This window comes from Oncorhynchus clarkii, chromosome 16 (genome assembly GCF_045791955.1).
Source record: "Oncorhynchus clarkii lewisi isolate Uvic-CL-2024 chromosome 16, UVic_Ocla_1.0, whole genome shotgun sequence".
Classification (NCBI taxonomy): Eukaryota; Metazoa; Chordata; class Actinopteri; order Salmoniformes; family Salmonidae; genus Oncorhynchus; species Oncorhynchus clarkii.
This window is the reverse complement of record NC_092162.1, coordinates 28,743,365-28,762,657: the sequence shown is the minus strand read 5'-3', so window position 1 is coordinate 28,762,657 and position 19,293 is coordinate 28,743,365. Positions and strand designations below refer to the sequence as shown.

Below are 19,293 nucleotides of genomic sequence, written 5' to 3'. Positions count from 1 at the left end.
ATTCGATACGTTGGCTCAACTCTCACCATTGGAGCACAATGGCTGGGTATTAAAGACACTGGCAGACACTAAGGAGGTTGAGCTGGTAACTACTTCTACTGATTGAGCTGTCAACGACTATCTTCATGACGTTGACCCTTTGACAGATTGGGGGGCACACAAAATGCTGTAAATCGTGAATGCTGACTATCTCTCAATACACAGCTCAAGATATTGGATGACAATTTATAGTTGAAATGTGTTATATACACTGAACAAAAATAAACGCAACATGTGACAATTTCAACGATTTCACTGTGTTAGTTCATATAAGGAAATCGGTCAATTGAAATGAATGAGGCCCTAATCTATGGACTTCACATAACTGGGCAGGGGCACAGCCATTGGTAGGCCTGAGATTGTTGGAGGACCACCCACTGGGGAGCCAGGCCCAAACAATCAGAAATAGTTTTTTCCCCCAAAAAGGGCTTTATTAGGGACATAACTACTCGGTTTCATCAAACGTCCAGGTGGCTGGTCGCAGACGATCCCGCAGGTGAAGAAGCCAGATGTGGAGGTCCTGGGCTGGCGTGGTTGTAAGGCTGGTTGGACGTACTGTCAAATTCCCTAAAATGGAGGCGGCTTATGGTAGAAAAATTAACATTACATTCTCTGGCAACATCTCTTGATGTATATTGCTGCAGTCAAAATGCCAAATGCACACTCCCTCAACTTGACATCTGTGGCATTGTGTTGTGTGACAAAGCACATTTTAGTGTCCCCAGCACAAGGTGCACCTGCGTAATGATCATGGGGTTTAATCAGCTCCTTAATATGCCACACCTGTCAGGTGGCTGGATTATCTTGGGAAATAAGAATTGCTCACTAACAGGGATGTAAACAAATGTGCGCAACATTTGAGAGAAATAAGCTTTTTGTGCGTATGGAACATTTCTGGGACTTTTTACATTTCAGGTCATGAAACATGGGACCAACATTGTACATGTTGTGTTTATATTTTTGTTCAGTGTAAATTAATATCTAATCTCATAGCAGTTGAAATAAAATATAATACAAAACTCTGAGGTCCTATAAATAACTGGTGGCACTTGAGAGTAAAGATATTGATAGCTAAATGTTGCCATCTAGTGGTTCTGATTTAGTTCATTAACTACTGTACTGTTTGAGGGTACTAAAATCACAGTACACCCATTTGATAATATAAATTATCACAATGACTCCATATGCAACCCAACAAAATATGGCTTTTAGCTCACCACTTCATCCTTTATTGTTAAATAAAAAAAGCATTATCGATCGTTCTGTTGGAGGATCAACAGAGCCAAGAAATAGAGAGCCAGGTAGGCCAGATTTAGCGGCTGTAAATCAGAGGTCAGACTCATGTGGCCCGGGTGGTTATGGTGGCGGCTGTGGCATTGGTGCTGGCTCCACTCATGGCCATCTTCTTCAGCGTTCTGTTCAACTGCATGGCGAATAACACAAGTACAAACTGACTAAACATTTATTTTACATTTTTACTGGAATAAACCAAATTCAATTGCAGATAGGAGCCTTTAATGTTCCTATTCTGTGACCTAAAAATATATAATTAAATACAGAAGCAAACGTCTGCAATATAACAGAAATACTATGATAAAGGTAAACAGACTGTTGCTACCTGGAAATTCTGCTGTAAAGTAATTTGAAAATGTATAATTTCTCACCTCCTCAAACTTGTGGATCTGTCTGATGAAGAAGTCTCCATAGCGACGGGCCACCTTGGTGTCTGCGATGTGGATCATGTCCTGCAGGCACATAAGACAATGAATACAGGTTACTTCACTACATTATGTCCAAAGAGTTAATTCCATATTGACGGAGTTAATACATTAAACAGAATCTAAAACGAGGTGAGTGGGCTCTGTGTAACGACATCTCACACACACACCTTGTCGATGTAGAAGTCGACCTCGGAGGCGGACTGGAATTCTCCGTCCAAGGCAGAGATGCCGCTGGTCCACACCAGGTTCTTCATCTTGTGTTTGAAGACCAGAAGCTGGATGCGAAACTCCTGCTCAGTCATGTCCAGGAACCCTGCCAGCTTGGCCACAGGCATGGTGGTGTAGAGCTTCAGGAAACTGTACAGCAGAGAAATGGAGCAGTGTGAGGTTAGTGGGGGAAACCAAGGAACCATGTTAGAGAGCAATGCTAGAGAGCTGGGTCATGTTCAGTAGGGAGAAATATTTTGAAACGAAGTGAAACAGGGAGGTGCTGAACTTGACTGACTGTAGCAGCTCACCAGACTCTCAGAGATAACTCGTTACCTGCGGATGGTAGAGAGCTGCGCCTGTTGCTGCACCTCCTCAGCGAACACCTTGAGCTGCTGCTGGAAGGGCTCCTTGTGGTAGTTGGGGAGCACATTATCGTAGTTGGGCACCACCGGGGACAGGAACTTGGGACAGGCAAAGCTGAAGAGCTCCTCAAACACCTGCAGGTCTCTGAGGTCACAAAGTCATGTCAGTCAAGTCTCAAACACCAACTATGGCCCAATTCAAAATCGAACTGTAGACCCTTACACACTGTGCACCTGTGGCAATCTGAGTGGATTTGACAGGTGCAAGTAAGCAATATGGTAATAGCTCCACCTCGCCCTCTGATAATCCAGGTGGAATTTTCACTATATTGCTTAGACCAAACAAATCCTGTCTGTCAGATCTCCACATAGGTCTTGGGCCTATAAATTCCTCTAGCCCCTAGAGTTCCCACAGTGTGGTAGTAAGTGTAGACTTTCTCTCGCTCACCCCTTCTGCATGCGAAGCATCTTGTCTCCATACTTCTCCCTGAGCTGGGTGTGGATGCTTTCGTCGATGCGCATGGGGTACATGGTCAGGGCTATTGCCAACAGCCCGTGCATCTGCTCGTTCTGCTTGCTGATCTGGAGGAGCAGGAAGAAGTGACTCAACCAATTACCAGGGTCGTCTTCATTTTAAAAAGTTTTCCATTATGTGCACTAATGAACATCACCCAGTTCTGAGAGGGAGATGTTAATCATAATCAGTAATGTAGTTAGGCCCACTGACCAATATTCCCCTAAGAAAAATATATTACTGAGAACATTGTAAGTCTTGTGAGCAGAAACTTTAACATTGTGAGCATTCTGTGCAACTTCCTGTGTGCATTTACTTACACGGACGATGTACCCGCTTCCAGTTAATTTTAGACATTTGCCAAGTAAACTACTGAGGCTATTTGAGCCTATTAGGCCTATCAGTGGCCTACTAACAAAAACAAGGCATCCATTTTCATATGGAAATAGCTATTGATTTCAGCCTATAGTGGCCTATATGGTGTTCAATGTTGGCTTATTCTATTAGATGTAAAAACATTACGAAGGGTTTGACATTAACCTTTTTCTGTTTAGTTGTCTGAAAGCTCAAGTCACATGTCTAAAAATAGAAAATGGTGTGTTAACACCATGGCCCTAATACGTGACTGGAAATGGAATTGTATGATGCAAGAAAGCACTTTTCAAATGCAAGCGTGTCTCAAAATACCCCTTTAAGACAAAAAACAAAGCTCATTGCCAAACTTACTTTTCAAAGAAAGTAATTGATGGAAGCAATCACTCGCCCATGGCTGAACAAAGAAATAGCTATAACATGGCAATAATTTGCTAACAATATCAACATCTGCGCGGGCTGGCATTTCTTCTGTGCGGCAGTCCGGAAGGTGCATGCGCACAAACATTGTCACTGACCATCTCATATTTATAGGTGGACCTCTGAAACATGTTCCTGGTCCTCTGGATGTAGAGTAGGATGTTGGCAAAGACACGGATGGCATCCTGGTACCTCCTCATCATCAGGTAGGCAAAGCCCACGTAGTAGTAGGTGGTGATCTGGCACTCAGGCACACGAGAGTACATACTCTAAGAGAGATTAAATATAAAGTAGAGGGCAGTGAGTGGGTTAGAGCAAACAGGGAATCAATTGGAGAGAAATATGGAGTAGAAATATGGATAGAGGTGTCAACAGTTAAGGCCCACCCCTTCATTCGTAGGTCTGTCAATATCAGAGAGTGGGCATTTGGGGATAGATACGGAGACAGTACAGGTGCATCAAAGCTGGGACCCGAGACAGAAAAGCAGCTTCTATCTCCAGGGCATCAGACTGTTAAATAGTAACTACTAGCCGGCCTCAGACTAGTACCCTGCCCTGAACTTCAGTAACTTAGTAGCCGGCTACCACCCGGTACTCAACCCTGCACGCTAGAGACTGCTGCCCTATGTACATAGTCATTGAATACAAGTCGCTTTAATAATGTTTACAGCTCGGGGATATGATCCAGAAACCTTTTGGTTACTGGCCCAACGCTCTAACCACTTGGCCAAATTTTTTTTATATGAAAAGCCGATTGATTAAACTGTTGCCGGCCAAAATCACCAGGAGGGGAAAAAAACTGTTTAAGAATGCTTTTTATTAATTGATGAAATACCAGTTGATGGAAAACACATTTGACAGTCATGCTTATCAGTCTATAGACGAATTTGCATATTTATTTTTGTGGGGAATTACATTGTTCCGTGTGTATCTTTGTTAGCTTTTTGATAAATAAGATGCATGATGACTATCAGACACGCACAGCATACAGAGCCTATTTTGACTTCTCAACTGGTAATTGAAGTGTGCCTCACACCACTTTACAATGTGAGCTGGAGGCCGTATGCATTTAAAAAAACATACTTTATTTGAAACGTGAATGTCTTATTTCATATTATGAGGCATGTCTTACCTTGCTCTTACCTCACCTCAAAGTAGCCTATAGGCAAAATCCGACTACGGAAATGTGGAGGCAAATATTTTATAAAGACTTAAATCGGCAGCATGTGAGTTTCAAGTTAGGGGAAGATTACAATTTATCCTACCATTTCTACCGTTCTGCATTCCAGTTATGATTTTTATATGCACGTTTTCATGGAACAGCACGTTTTCATGAATCATTTCAATAACATGTTCATTTCTCAAAATCATTGCCAGGTGGTTAATCATAAAAATCTCAATTAGAATTACAAATATCTAAAAGTCAAGTCAACTATTTCAAGATTACCAGCCTCTGCCATATAGACACATTGATATACCGTGATCCATTGGTGCTAAATAAATGAGCGCATGGAACTCATAGCCTATAGGCCAATGCAGTAGTACACCTATAACTTTTATAGCTCTTTCACAAAGTGGTGGCTATCGAGGGGGAGCTTGTTGGAACGATTTTTTAAATAGTGTACTGTGAGGAACTAGAGTTTTAATATATCATTCGCAATAGATGTTTAAAAAACCCTTTCCTACATTTCCCTGCAATTGGCCAGGTACTTATGCGCGCTCAGAGAAACAAGCCATCTCATTGCTCATATGGAGCACACCAAACAAGACAAAATTTAAAAAGTACACAAATCTTTATGGTTATGAAATAAACCAAAACTTATTTCCCACAACTGCAGCAGGTTGTGAACTCTGAAAACAACATTTCCCCTCGAGAATGAGAATGGTAAATTACTTGTAATTAATACATAAATTAAGAGCAAATTATGTGGATTAACAGTACATTTACTACTGGTGACATACAAATCTATTCCCCATTACATACTGTATGTATGTATTTATCAAAGGGCAAACACAATTCACACAATGAATGCGCAAGAAATGGCGGGACACAGCTGAGCCATTCTGGAAAGAGACTCACCGATAGTCAAGCACCATAGCCCTTCGTCTTGTCTAAACATTTTAAATTATACCCAAGACATTATCTTCACACATATTTTAGATGCTTTTCACTGACACCCACAACTCAATAATTCAGGCTTTTCAAATAAGCGTAGGCTTACGAGCTTGTGATTTTAAACAATCCACAGAAATGTTATTTAATTAGATAATGAACCTCTATTCCTCTGTGGCTAAGTCATGCTTTCTTTCTGGTGAAGTATTTTGAATAATTGTATTTATTTCTGTGTAAAGAGGAGTAATTATATAATTTTGGCAAATGTATTTCCATGTACTTCTCTATTGGACCCACAGCCATGCCATTTATGTCCTGTTATATTTGTTTTCATATCAACTTTCTTTCTTTGTCCAGAATCCAAAGGCACAATCCTAGTCTTATTAGCAACCCATCCTAGTTGTTGCATCTTTAGATTCCCCCTCTAAGATTTTAACTGAGATTTTCACCACAGTCACATATGGAACTGCTATCAGGTGCACTGTTTAGAATGGCGTTTTCTCATGTGCGCTGTTTTAGAAAGGTGTTCATCCGCGAATTGTATTTTGACAAATGTTAGAACATGTTTTATTGGCTGTTTCATTACATGAGCTGCCTGTTCTGTTAAAATGCACTACCATATTTTAAATGTGATTTGTGTCATTCTGAGCACCAAGGGTGGACACCCTAATGGGTGCATATGGGTCCGGAAAATTAAAACCTTCCCGGTCACGTTATCCAGCGCCACATTTTCCAAACAGAAACCCTAGATATGTATATATCTGTATTCTAGTTAAGGCTCATCCTATATAATTACTGCTGTGCACACCTTTTCGATTCATATACTGTCCATGACACACACCATCATATACATATATTCTGAACCCTGACATTGCTCGTTCTAATATTCCTATATTCCTTTCCTATTGTTAGATATTACTGCACTGTTGGAGCTAGGAACGTAAGCATTTCACTACACCCATTATAACATCTGTATAATATGTGTACCTGACTAATACATTTGCTTCAATTTGGAGATGCATCTTCAGCTGTACTGTACGAACATTGACAGTACTACTATACATTGGCCAGTGTACCTTCTTGTTGAGCTCGATGTTCTCCAGGACTTTGATGGCCTGGTAGTAGTCCCCGAGCAGAGAATGTAGCCTCAGCAGCCCCACCAGGCTGAAGTACCCCAGCATCTTATATAGGGAATGACGGCCATACTCGCCAGCCACACTCTCTGGATCGCCTGCGACACAAAACACAACCTGTTAGAGCTGTCGTTAGAGCTGTCGCACAGGAACCATGGACTGCATCAACCATTCAGTATTGATCATGTGGTGTAAGAAAATGTCAAAATATTTTGCTACAAATTATATATCGTTATGTCATAATATATAACTACAAACAATATATTGTTAAAACAATAAGCAACAATATATCAATGCATATACAATGCATCTACAGCTGTAACTTCTTTACCTCCACTGGTATAGACCTCCAGCTGGCGGTTGATGTTGCTCTTGTCCACCAGCGAGTGGAGCACATTTAGAACGCTGTGGACATTCCAGATCTTGGGGTTGTTCCTCAGGAACTCAATCTCCTCCTCAGACTTCTTGGCTGTCTTGCAGCGATACTGGCTGAACGACTGGAACTGGTTGGGGAAGAAGATTGAACTTGTTATTCAAATGCAGTCACAATTCCATGCGTCATAGCAGCTTCAAGACAGAGGGGTACCAAATGAATGCCATAGATTTAAAAAATTGCCAGAAAAGTACACTACTGTTCACAAGTTTGGGGTCACTTCGAAATGTCCTTGTTTTTGAAAGAAAAGCAAAAATGTTGATCCATTAAAATAACATCAGATTGATCAGAAATACAGTGTAGAAATGTTTAATGTTGTAAGTGACTATTGTAGCTAGAAACAGCAGATTTTTTATGGAATATCTACATAGGTGTACAGAGGCCCATTATCAGCAACCATCACTCCTGTGTCCACATTGTGTTAGCTAATCAAAATTTGATTTTAAAAGGCTAATTGATCATTAGAAAACCCTTTTCCAGTTATGTTAGCACAGCTGGAAACTTGTGCTGATTAAATAAGCAATACAACTGACTTTCTTTAGACTAGTTGAGAATCTGGAGCATCAGCAATTCTGGGTTCGATAACAGGCTCAAAATGTGTTGTGCGGGTACTGTTTTATGAAACTGCCAGTTGAGGACTTGCGATGCGTTTGTTTCTCAAACTAGACACTCTAATGTACTTGTCCTCTTGCTCAGTTGTGCACCAGGGCCTCCCACTCCTCTTTCTATTCTGGTTAGGGCCAGTTTGTGCTGTTCTGTTAAGGGAGTAGTACACAGCATTGTACGAGATCTTCAGTTTCTTGGCAATTTCTCCCATGGAATAGCCTTAATTTCTCAGAACAAGAATAGACTGATGAGTTTCCGAAGAAAGTGCTTTGTTTCTGGCCATTTTGAGCCTGTAATCGAACCTACAAATGCTCCAGATACTCAACTAGTCTGAAGGCCTGTTTTATTGCTTCTATAATCAGAACAGTTTCCAGCTGTGCTAACACAATTGCAAAAGGGTTTTCTAATGATCAATTAGCCTTTTAAAATGATAAACTTGGAGTAGCTAACACAATGTGCCATTGGAACAGGCGTGATGGTTACTAATAACGGGACACTGTACACCTATGTAGATTTACCATAAAAATCTGCCATTTCCAGCTACAGTAGTCATTTACAACATTAACATCTACACTGTATTTCCGATCAATTTAATGTTATTTTTAATGGACAAAAAATAGCCTTTTCTCAAAAAAAGGACATTTCTAAGTGACCCTAAACTTTTGAACGGTAGTGTACATTTTGAAGCTGAAAAACTAATATACATGCAACATACCAAACTATGTTAATTTACCTGATAAATGAATTCATCAATAATGTCCCAGAGCCACTGGTTGGGTAGCTCCAAGGGGGCGGGTCCATCTGCATCTATATAGAACAATATATACCTTCTTATTGAGGCATTGAAAACGTCCAATGTAACACAGTGTATTATGAAAATATATTAAGACAACAAATATTTAGTACTCAAACTTACTTAGAATGTAGTTGAAGAGGTTGCAGTAATTGTAGTAAGACTCAAATCTCTGGTCGAGAGTGGGTCCTCCCTAATGGTCAAAGAACACAAAAGCATTATTTAAGTAAAGTCTTCCAAGTAGTGACATTATTATAGTTCTGTGCACTGTAAATCCATTGGATTAAATCCATCCAGGACAGGAGATGTAAGATTTATATTTTAAAGCTGATAGGTGTTAAACAATGGTTCTGTGGCAGGATAGATACTCACACTGACTTTAGCATAGATGTGTCTGTAGTACAACTCCTTATACAGGATCAAGAACACAGCATCTGAATGGGCCAACAGCAAAAGTGAGCAAGCGCAACAAGATAGACTGGCACAACATTCTTTGCCTTCTTCGCTTGTTGGCATTTATTGTAATGAATCTTGGCCTGGAGGCAGCTCTGCAGTGGTCAACAGCTGGCACAAAGTCATAAAATCTGATTTTAACCCTAACCACACTTTAAACCATAATGCATAACCCTAAATTAAAACCAAATAACACATTTTTACAATATAGACCATTTTGAGTGCAGCTGGCCCATTGAGCAGAAATTGCTTTTTCCGCTTCCAAGGCAAGACTCATGACAAACATTAACCTATGCATTCTTCCAACTTCATTGTCAATGGAAAACAGCAACAACATGAATACTCTACAGAGGCGGCAATCTAGTTTGTGAACCACATAGTCTCCACTTTAAAAGCAAACAGCTCTAAAGAAAGCAGAGAACACCCTAATGGACACTAGACACTCTGTTTAAAGTTTAAACTCCTACCATCAGGTCCACATTTCTCTGTCCACCGTTGCCAAAACAACAAATAAAGACATTCACTCATGCTGCTATAGCATTTTTTTTTTTTTTAAGATGCATGTTACTACTGCACGCCACACTACAATAACTTGAAATTTTGTTAATTCCAGCAACTTTGTCCAATAAATGTGTGGTCCACGTTATTTTGTGTCACACTTCTTGTGTGATGTCTTTTTGGATATGATTCTGCTGCAAAACCAATTAACCCCGGAGAGATAATAATGTCTTCTACTTAGTACTACTAACTACCACCACTCGTGTCCACGATCATCTGAACGGGCTTGTGCCCAAACTGGAAGGAGAAACAGCAGTAGACTGGCGCACTCACCGTTTCCAACGAGGGAAGCGATGGCCTCAGCCTCTGGCCAGGGAGATGTTTTGAAGAAGCGGTCAGTCAGCTTGTTCCAGCTAAGGAGAGAGGGAAAAATGTGTAAAATTACAACTTTAAACTTAAGTGTTTTAAAATGATAGACCCCAATTAGTTGACTGAGAACTTTTTTGGGCCGAGCAATAGCATATATATATATATATATATATATATATATACACAACACACGAGATGGAACGAATTGCAAAAATCGCTGAAGTTGGAGACTTTCATCTCCCTCACCAACTTCAAACATCTGCTATCTGAGCAGTTAACCGATCGCTGCAGCTGTACATAGTCTATCGGTAAATAGCCCACCCATTTTTTACCTACCTCATCCCCATACTGTTTTTATTTATTTACTTTTCTGTTCTTTTGCACACCAATATCTCTACCTGTACATGACCATCTGATCATTTATCACTCCAGTGTTAATCTGCAAAATTTTAATTATTCACCTACCTCCTCATGCCTTTTGCACACAATGTATATAGACTCCCCCTTTTTTTATACTGTGTTATTGACTTGTTAATTGTTTACTCCATGTGTAACTCTGTGTTGTTGTCTGTTCACACTGCTATGCTTTATCTTGGCCAGGTCGCAGTTGCAAATGAGAACTTGTTCTCAACTAGCCTACCTGGTTAAATAATGGTGAAATAAATAAATAAAATAAAAAATGGCCGCGGGGTGGGCACAGCACAAGGGGAGTGTGGCTAAAAATAAACATCTCTCTCCAGAATGCACTTTCCTGGAAGTTGGAAATCTGAGGTTTGTAGTTATTCCAAGTCTTTGCCCATCCAATATACAGTGGAAGATTTGGTCTGATTGCACTTCCTAAGGCTTCCACTAGATGTCAACAGTCTTTAGGACATTGTTTCAGGCTTCTACTGTGAAGGGGGAGAGAATGAGTGCTGTTTGAGTCAGGTGTCTGGAAGAAAAGACATGAGCTCAGTCTCGCGCTCGCCCGTGAGAGTTAGCTGCGTTCCTTTTCCTTTCTAAAGACAAAGGAATTGTCCGGTTGGAATATTATCGAAGATTTATGATAAAAAGAGACTAAAGATTGATTCTATACATCGTTTGACATAGTTCCATTACAGTTCGTAGAAACGTCGTCTGAACTAAGTGCGTGCCCCCTGTGAATTTGGATTTGTGAACTAAACGCGAACAAAAAGGATGTATTTGGACATAAATGGACTGTATCGAACAAAACAAACATTTGTGCAACTGGGATTCCTTGGGAGTGCATTCTGATGAAGATCATCAAAGGTAAGTGAATAGTTATGCTATTTCTGACTTCTGTTGACTCCACAACATGGTGGGTGGCTTGTTTTGGTCTCTGAGCGCTATACTCAGATTATTGCATGGTGTGCTTTTTCTGTAAAACTTTTTTGAAATCTGACACAGCGGTTGCATTAATTAAGGAGAAATGTATCTATAAATCCATGCATAACACTTGTCTTTTACCAATGTTAATTATGAGTATTTCTGTAAAATGACGTGGCTCTCTGCAAAATCACTGGATGTTTTGGAAGCAAAACATAACTGAACATAACGCGCCAATGTAAACTGAGATTTTGGGATATTATCGAACAAAACATACATGTATTGTGTAACATGAAGTCCTAGGAGTGTCATCTGATGAAGATCAAAGGTTAGTGATTACGGAAGAGTGGCCAGAAAAAAGCCATTGCTTAACCTCTGAGCACGGAACCCGGTAGCGGGCTGAAATTCCACAACATACAGTGATCGCTACATTAATAGTCATATTAAACATTCATGAAAATACAAGTGTCTCACATGTATAGAAAGCCTAGAATCTTGCTAATCCAACTGCGTTGTTAGATTTAAAAAAGGATTTACTGCGATGCGATTATCTGAGGATAGAGCCCCATAAAAAAAAAACAATTTCAACCAGCACAGGCGTAACAAAATCACATACTGCATAAATCATTTATATTTACCTTTGACGATCTTCGTCCGTTTGCAATCCCAATGCTCATTGGTACACAATGAATGATCTTTTGTTTGATAAAATCCATTTTTATAGCCTAACAAAACATTTTGTGAACCGCTTGTGTCGTGAATTCCGTCTCATTCCATTTTCGACGACACATTCCAGGTAAATAACCCACACAGAACGTGACTTTTCCAGTCATGTTTGGTTTCATTGCAATCAACTGGTTTGTTTGTAACACAACCAAACCTGATGGGCCATTTCGCGGGATGTATTGACTGAAAGAAACCGATTTGAAGACAACAAGTAATGACATCACTGTGCACCAATGATTTGCCCTCTCTTTCGTTGATTGACTGTATTTTAACCCAATGACCACTGATCGTCTTGAAATCTAGCTGGGTAGATAGCCAATGAGCTGAGCTAAACGGCAGTATGAAATGGTTGTGTGTTGGAAGACCAACCCATGTCGTAAACTCTAGCGTAAAGAGAGTCATTTGCTATTGAAGTTTTATTCCGGAAGGAGCTACGCATTTTACGCATAGCGTTGTTTTGGTAAACGTGCAGATTCAGCTGTTTATACATCAATCAGTATGGCGACTAAGTCAGGGAAAGCTACATCTAAGTCTAGATATACAGATGTACACACAATTTTAGAAGAAATTGATCGAAAAAGTGAGACAGATAGTTGTAGGAGGATTAATTTAGCGATTCCCAAGTGGAGGAATATTTTTGGAACGGAGAGGACACCGTTGTAGCCACTGTGTATAATCTGTAACGTGCCTGCAAAAGAGGAACAATGTCACCGTTTTGGACTGGTAATTTCTTCTCATGCTAATGCCCTTGTTTGAAATTAATAATATAAAATATTATTTGTGATTTTTACATTTTAGTAGCAATATATAAACATGTCATGTCATGAAATGTGAGATGCGTGTGTCTGCCGCCCCACCCCACCCCCAAATGAAATAGCCTATTTGAGGCTGTTGAGGGGAGGGCCGACCCACAACAATTGCCAAAGTGAAATGGAAACAGTAGATACAGCTGGTCTGTTGTAATATAATAGAGACAGTAGATCTAGCTGAAATGTCATAATATAAAAAAGAGACAGTAGGTGTAGTAGGTCTAAAATAATATATTCAACCTTATTTTCCCTGTACTCTATATATACCGTAATTTCTGGACTATTAAGCACACCTGAATATAAGCCGCACGCACTGAATAAAAAAAATATATGTATTTTGTACATAAATAAGCCGCACATGTCTATAAGCCGCAGGTGTTTACACAGCCTTTAAACGAAACACGGCTTTTTACAAAAATTTTAATTAATAGGCTTTTAAACTAAACACGGCTTGTAACAAAAATAAATAGGCGTTAACGAAACACGGCTTGTAACAAAAATAAATAGGCTTTTAACCTTGTGACTAGGGGGCAGTATTTTCATTTTGGGAAAAATAACGTTCCAGTAGGAAACAGGATATTTTGTCAGGACAAGATGCTAGAATATGCATATAATTGACAGCTTAGGATAGAAAACACTAAAGTTTCCAAAACTGTAAAAATATTGTCTGTGAGTATAACAGAACTGATATTGCAGGCGAAAGCCTGAGAAAAATCCAATCCGGAAGTGCCTCATGTTTTGAAAGCACTGCGTTCCAATGCGTCCCTATTGAGCAGTGAATGGGCTATCAACCAGATTACTTTTTCTCTGTATTCCGGATAGGTGTCTACAGCATTGTGACGTAGTTTGTTGAAGAACACCCGTAAGCGGCTACATTGCGCAAGTGGTCACCTGATGCTCTCAGAGTGATTCTCACTCTGTATGCCATTCATGCATTAGACCTTCCGTCATCCATCCTTTGACGGATGAGTCGCCTTTCCTGTTGACAGTCCGAGTGAAAGGCAGGGCAAACATCAGAGGAACCTCATCCATATTTATGATATCGTGGAATGCTCCTCTATCTTTGCATCAGTGAATTTGCGGAAGTTTGAAACTTTTTCCTCGTAGTCGGGAGGGAGCTGCTGACACAGACTCGTCCGTAACCCTGATGGACAGGCCTTTACGTATCATAAATCTTAGACACCACGATGGTCCACCTCTAAAATCCTCAAACTTCATTGCGGCGGCGATTGTTTTGGCTTTCAGTCGGATCTGCACAGTTGAAACACCTCGGCCGTCTGCTCTCTGTGTGTTGACCCAGTTTTCAAGCTCATTTTCTAGTTCGGGCCATCTGCTTTTCTTCCCTCTGAAAGCTTTTGTTGTCTTTTTGCACCGAGTCAGTTCCTCACGCTGCTGTTTCCAACGTCTTATCATCAACTCATTAAGGCCAAGCTCCCGTGCAGCAGCTCCATTTCCTTTTCCAACAGCCAGATCGCTCGCCTTCAACTTGAAAGCTGCATCATATGCATTTCTCCGTGTCTGCCATGATGAGGGTGACAAAATGACTACCGTAATCAGAATGATGGGAAGTTTGAGCGCGCTCGATTTACGTCACATCATGTGACAGTGCTCAGTTTTTTGGCGGCATGAATCTTGTGAAAGCGGGAAAAATCTATAAATTAGCCGCGTCATTGTATAAGCCGTGGGGTTCAAAGCGTGGGAAAAAAGTAGTGGCTTATAGTCCGGAAATTACGGTATATCTGTTTATTATACCTCAGCAGCACAATATTGTCTAGAGCTTTGGCAAAGTGGGTGATGTTATTATCCTTCCCGTTTGGCCCTGTCTGGGGGTCTCATCGGATGGGGCCACAGTGTCTCCTGACCCCTCCTGTCTCAGCGTCCAGTATTTATGCTGCAGTAGTTTATGTGTCGGGGGGCTAGGGTCAGTTTGTTAATGAATTTATTTGCAAATTATGGTGGAAAATAAGTATTTGGTCAATAACAAAAGTTTCTCAATACTTTGTTATATACCTATTGTTGGCAATGACAGAGGTCAAACGCTTTCTGTAAGTCTTCACAAGGTTTTCACACACTGTTGCTGGTATTTTGGCCGATTCCTCCATGCAGATCTCCTCTAGAGCAGTGATGTTTTGGGGCTGTTGCTGGGCAACACGGACTTTCAACTCTCTCCAAAGATTTTCTATGGGGTTGAGTTCTGGAGACTGGCTAGGCCACTCCAGGACCTTGAAATGCTTCTTACGAAGCGGAAGACAGAGGAGCCTCTTAAAGAAGTTACAGGTCTGTGAGAGCCAGAAATCTTGCTTGTTTGTAGGCTTTTGTTTTAAATGAGAATTGCATTGAATTGCCTATAAATGTACATTTACAAGTATCCCATACATTCATAAGAGAATCTGTGGTACCCATGTTGTGTAGAAAGTGAATTCTGAATTATTTTGTCTTAGTTAAGAACAAATTGTCAACCAGCAGGCTTTGATTAATTTTAAAATATCCCCGTCCAAGTGGAAATTCTTTAAGAGTTATATGGAGGCCAATTAGATGGTGGGCCGATCATATTCGATCCCATCATACTTTAACTTGATGGATGCAAGAATGAGACCTGGAAGTAATCGCGATGGTTAGCTTGATTAAGCCTCCTCCATGTATATGTTACTAGGTCAGGGTTTTTCAGGCTCCATATAACTAGTTCTAAAGTATTTATGATATTCATAATCTCCTTAAGTGCATGAGGTTGATGGTTTGTAGTGTGATTTCCTTTACGATCCATTGTGGCACTTAAAACCGTATTATAATCTCCCATCATAATAACAGATTAATTTGCTGCTTGTGAGCCCAATAGATTAATTAGATACATTTTCAAAGCAGTGTGGATTAATTAGCCAGATCTGTTTTTTATCCAACAGCCTATTTTAAAGGATGCATTTTTTGGATAATATAAATTTTAAAAAAAACTTTTGAGTTTCTTTGCCCAAGAGAAAAAAAAAAAAATCCTGTAAACAATAGATATTATATTACTTTAGCCAGGTAAAAATGTTTATTTTTTTTATGATATGCTAAGCAATTACAATTTTAACTGGTTACACGCTTATTTCCCCGCTTACAATAATGATACCACAACCAATGTTGGTAAACTTAACATTAAAAAGCCCCATGATGATTAAGTGTCCATATTGCTGTACTATAATATTTGCACTGTTAAGCATACTGTAGCTGCAACTGTGTAAACCTCGGATTGTCCTAATCTTCCACCCACTAAAACCTCCCCCCATATATACAGTGCATTCGTGGAGTATTCAGACCCGTTGACTTTTTCCACATTTTGTTACGTTACAGCCTTATTCTAAAATGGATGTAAAAAAAATAAAAAAAACATAACGACAAAGCAAAAAACGACAAAGGTTTTTAGAAATTTAAGCAAATAAATAACAGAAATACCTTTTTACATAAGTATTCAGGCCCTTTGCTATGACTCAAAATTGAGCTCAGGTGCATCCTGTTTCCATTGATCATCTTTGAGATGTTTCTACAACTTGATTGGAGTCCAATCAAGTGGTAAATTCAATTGATTGGACATGACTTGGAAAGGCACACACCTCTCTATATAAAGGTCCTACAGTTGACAGTGCATGTCAGAGCAAAAACCAAGCCATGAGGTCGAAGGAATTGTCTGTAGATCTCTAAGACAGCTCTTAAATTTCAGAATGCACTGTATATCACTAGTACATTTACCGTTAATTCCAATAATATCAAATCTACAATGTTTTTGGTTACGGTCACTTCTGTTAATGCATTCAACATATTATTCCAGTCTTTTACCGTTCTCATTGTCGGAGTGGACACCGTTTGCTGAGTCCACAACCTATGCTACAATTGAGAAACAAGTTTTGGTTTATTTCCTTCCATTTACAACTTGTCAATTTAGTCAGTCTTTTGTTTGGAGCTCTCCTGTCAATGTTGAGTAAGGATGCGCACCCGATTATGCAAAGTAGGCCTGCACACCAATGTAGGCATAGAAATGTGCCCATTTGGGGAACTGATAGCATTTCTGACTGGCTTAACACCACCAATGAGCTGTGGAGCTTCTCAAAGTAATGTTTTCACCTTAAACAGCAAGCCAATGTATTTTAAAAATCTCCCTTTCGTTAACCACTCGGCATGAAAGGGAAAAATTGAACACCTACCTGATTACTTCTTATCCCTTGCACAAATAACCAACAGCTGTGTCTGTCCCAAGCTCATTGGTGTGGGAAACTGAAGGCCCACAATATGTTATACAATGTTGCAAGTTTGCTAGCGCGAGCTTCGACCGGATTCAAGTTAGTTGATATGTTTCAAGTTTGTTGCAGACAGACCATTTGTAGCCATAGTTATTTTTTTATAAGGAATTTATTTTTTAATCAGGATATTTTCTACCTGCAGGCTCCAATGTTTGTATTCGTTAGCTTCATAGGCTATTTTTACATAGTTGGCAAGCATAAGAAGTTACTTTTTAGGATTGTATCATTCATTTAAACCTGGATGGAATTTTGATTACGGTAAGGTCTCTTTCTTCTGGTTATCCTGATCTCTGGCTCCCTCGAGTCATTTGTGTCTTATTTCAACATAAGTGCGCTTAAAAGCATCAGAATGCATATATAGTTGATTTTATTAAAACAGAATGTGTCTATTTGGAAAATAATAAAAAATTTAGACCCATCAGATTTATTTTGTCAAGGGACAGCACTGTATTAATGTTACGATAACTACAGAAAAGACAGTACCTGTTCTCGTAGACATCTTGGATTTCGTAGATCTTCTGCTCAATGCTCTCGCTCGACACACGGTTGGCCTGCAGCTCGTACACCTTCTGGTCAATGAGGTCTGAGATGGTCTTGTGGAAGTACTGCAGGAAGTTCTTGATCACCTCTGGGATGACGTGGTAGGTCTGCTGCTCGTACTGGCGCTCGTAGGCCAGGTCAGCTTTAGGGTCACCTGCAAGAAGATTGAGGAATGGTGAGGTTCTTAAGGAATAGTGTTGCACTGAAACGATAATGGTGGGATATGTGCAATAAGTTTTTTTTGGTGTCTACTTTGCGGTACAATTAACTGATGGAGCGAGGCGTATGTAGTGACTACACACCAAACACATGCCTGACATTTGAGTGTAGTTTATGCACTCATATCTAGACAAAACTACACTCACCAGTATGGAGATAATCATCATTTGTGTAGGAATAAGGGTCATACTGTGGAGAGATGGAAAAGTATGTCAATTAAAATCAACATGACATATGTTGAGACTTTCCTCTTTAACTAACAAGCAGTCAAAGTCCAAATCCTAGTTGGTGAAACCAGGGTAATTAAAATTAACATATTTAGCTAGTTAAATAACTAATTACGGCCCAACGTTTCCGGGTATTTTTCTTCTGAAAGCTATTCAATGTGATAACAGCAAATATTTGTATCTGATATTTTTTTTTAATCACTCAGAAGCCAGACAGACATTACTCCCCCATGAGTTAACGTTAGCTACGCGTTGCGTAGGCAAGGTAAAATAGGTGGTTTTCGCCAACTGGATGACTGGCTAACTAGCTAATTCATAACAAACACTAGTAAGCACATGAAAAGCAACAATTGTTTGTGAGTATGTGAAAAAATATAATCAAATCAACCGCCTAGCTAACTTGGGTAGCTATGCCGCTAATGTTAGCAACTATAGTTAGCTAGTTAATGTGGCGTCCTCTACTTCGTAATGAGCCGGTGAGGATAGCCAACATTAGGTTACCGCGCTATAACCTAAAATAAACTGTAGAACATAAAATGGGTATGTACTTCTTCGGTTTCTTCGGTTTGGTACGACATGTTAGGATATTTCCAATCTCGTACAGAAGTGTGTGCTTAACAAAACCACGCAGCTAGCGGGGAAAGGAACCGGAAATGGATTTGCAACTAGAACAAATAGTAGACAGCAGCATGCTGGGATTGTGGCGGAATGAAATTAGGATCAGATGAGCTACTGGCGTGGAATCGATTGACCGTATTTAAGTGATAATACCGGAGAAGCCAGTGTTTTGTTTTGTTGGATATATTGGCACGGGGGTTGTTATGCCCGAAAATAAGTTAAAATCAAATTGTATTGGTCACATACACATGGTTAGCATATGTTATTGCGAGTGTAGCGAAATGCTTGTGCTTCTATTTCCGACAGTGCAGCAACATCTAACATGTAATCTAACAATTCCACAACAACTGCCTAATAACGACAAATCTAAGTAAAGGAATGGAATAAGAATATATAAATATATGGATGAGCAATGACAGAGCAGCATTGGCAAGATGCAATAGATGGTATAAAATATACATATGAGATGAGTAATGCAAGGTGTGTAAACATTATTAAAGTGACTAGTGATCCATTTA

The 19,293-nt window shown here is 39.8% G+C and overlaps 1 protein-coding gene across 1 annotated transcript; it reads right to left on the bottom strand.

Annotated features, from left to right (window-relative positions):
* Nucleotides 1–1,241: 1,241 nt before the first annotated feature.
* On the bottom strand, nucleotides 1,242–18,820 carry LOC139368298 (eukaryotic translation initiation factor 3 subunit L-like). The gene is made up of 15 exons (XM_071107045.1): nucleotides 18,706–18,820; nucleotides 18,077–18,119; nucleotides 17,655–17,865; nucleotides 10,001–10,080; nucleotides 9,089–9,150; nucleotides 8,840–8,909; nucleotides 8,657–8,730; nucleotides 7,216–7,387; nucleotides 6,828–6,982; nucleotides 3,737–3,907; nucleotides 2,781–2,914; nucleotides 2,304–2,477; nucleotides 1,928–2,117; nucleotides 1,704–1,784; nucleotides 1,242–1,462 (listed from the first exon to the last, which is right to left on the bottom strand). The coding sequence occupies exons 1-15, from the start codon at nucleotides 18,733–18,735 to the stop codon at nucleotides 1,379–1,381; spliced, it is 1,731 nt and encodes a 576-aa protein (XP_070963146.1). The 5' UTR covers nucleotides 18,736–18,820; the 3' UTR covers nucleotides 1,242–1,378.
* Between the last annotated feature and the right edge of the window lie 473 nt (nucleotides 18,821–19,293).

Bases quoted from the DNA above. Each gene is read 5' to 3' on its own strand.
- LOC139368298 (XM_071107045.1), bottom strand. From the start codon at position 18,735: ATGTCGTACCAAACCGAAGAAACCGAAGAA. The intron at 18,120-18,705 runs GTACATACCCAT...ATCTCTCCACAG, and splicing joins AAACCGAAGAAACCGAAGAA to TATGACCCTTATTCCTACAC. The intron at 7,388-8,656 runs GTAAATTAACAT...TTCCCCAACCAG, and splicing joins TTGATGAATTCATTTATCAG to TTCCAGTCGTTCAGCCAGTA.